This window comes from Emiliania huxleyi (assembly GCF_000372725.1).
Source record: "Emiliania huxleyi CCMP1516 unplaced genomic scaffold EMIHUscaffold_5800, whole genome shotgun sequence".
Lineage (NCBI taxonomy): Eukaryota > Haptophyta > Isochrysidales > Noelaerhabdaceae > Emiliania > Emiliania huxleyi.
In genome coordinates this window covers 1-1,528 of record NW_005197646.1, presented here as the reverse complement: position 1 = coordinate 1,528, position 1,528 = coordinate 1, and the positions used below count along the sequence as shown (strand labels likewise).

Here is a 1,528-nt window from a genome sequence, read left to right as displayed (position 1 = left end):
TCGCTGTTTTCGAAAGGCGCTGACGGCCCGCGCGTACCGCGCGACGCCCGGGCTACCCACCAGTGAAAGGCCTATACCACCCTTTCAAAATGACCTACTAATTTTGGTACACTCTCACTTTGATATTTCCCGCGGTGCACACTCAAAGTCCGGAAATCTCACAGACGCGCGCGTTTTGGCCGGCTACCCCATCGGGTCGCACGGAGACACGGGAAGGCTGCCGCAAGCCGCCTCCGGGTGCAGGGGCCCGACGCGGTAGGCGGGGGCAACAGCCCGGTAGCTGGCCGCGCCTCTCCGCCCCGCCCGTCGCCGCTGCACCCCTTGCCGCGGCCCTCGTCGCTGCTGCAGCGACGACAGCCGCGGCACGAGGTCAGAACGCGGCCTCGGAGAGCTCGAGCGAAGGCGCCGACGGTGGCGGCCGTGGTAGTGGTTGATGGTAGAAGGCTCCTGAGCCGTCGGGCACCACGCTCGACGTCGCCGAGGAGCCGCACCCGGCGCGAGCGCCTGCGCGTCGGCGGGTGCCACCGAAGGCGGGTGGGCAGCACCGGGCGGGGCGGCGGAGCTTCTCGAGGCGCGCACGTGCCCCGCGGGTCGTGCGCCGAGGCAGACGGCCGAAGAACCGGTGGAGTATCGCGCCCTCCTTCGCCGTGCCGCGTGTGCGCTGCGCCCGCTCGAGAGGCCGTCGAGAGCAGCGCGGCGCAGCCGATCCGGGCGATGAGCGTGCGCGGAACCGACCGGACCCGTCAATGTCCACTATGCGGGCATGGCCAGGCCGGCGCGGTTTGGTCTGGCGACCTACAGGGCGCGCACCGCGGTTGTGTCAACGCGAGATTCCGCGAGACCGCCTGTCTGACAGGTTATCCACCCACTAGGGTTAAACGAAAAAAAGAAAGAAGCAAACGCCGTCTGGTGGTGATAGCCTCGACAAATGGCGCAGTTTCTCACGGTCCGGCTGCGTCACCCGCGCGGCACCAGCACGATCCAGCTTCCGAGCAGCCACGCCACGTTCGACCTGCTCCTCGAGGCGGTGGCGGAGCAGGTCGGCGGCTGCGCGGCGGGCATCCGTCTCTCGACGGGTTATCCGCCCAAGGTCCTGCGGCTTGGGCCCTCGGACTTGATCGCTGGACACATCAACGACATGGACACGGTGACCTACCTCTACGATGCCGGGATGGCGCAGGCAGCGTCGCAGGCGCCTTTCCAGCCTGCCCCCAAGCAGAAGAGGCTCGCTGAGGCCCGCGCGCGGGCGCAGGCTGAGGCGGCAGCCACGGCCGAGGCCAACGCAAAAGCGGCCGCTGCCAACGCGAGACGGGAGGAGGAGCAGCGGAGGGCGCAAGCGCAGGAGCGGCAGAAGGCCGCGGCCGCCGCCACCGCGGCGCGCGAAGTCGCCGACGCGGTGCTGCGGTCGGCGGTCGAGGGCGGAGCATTGGAGGAGCTGAGGGCGGCGCTCGAGACGCACCAAGAAGCCGCGAGCGCGGACGTGCTGCGGCTCGCGCGCGACACGAGGGAGAGGCTGCGGCGGGCGGCG

General features: G+C 70.0%; 1 protein-coding gene across 1 annotated transcript; it reads left to right on the top strand.

The window, feature by feature from the left end:
* Positions 1–763: 763 nt before the first annotated feature.
* On the top strand, positions 764–1,233 carry EMIHUDRAFT_257169 (hypothetical protein; the record flags this gene model as incomplete). The annotated part of the gene is made up of 3 exons (XM_005764678.1): positions 764–814; positions 920–1,147; positions 1,225–1,233. The coding sequence occupies 3 exons, from the start codon at positions 764–766 to the stop codon at positions 1,231–1,233; spliced, it is 288 nt and encodes a 95-aa protein (XP_005764735.1).
* Between the last annotated feature and the right edge of the window lie 295 nt (positions 1,234–1,528).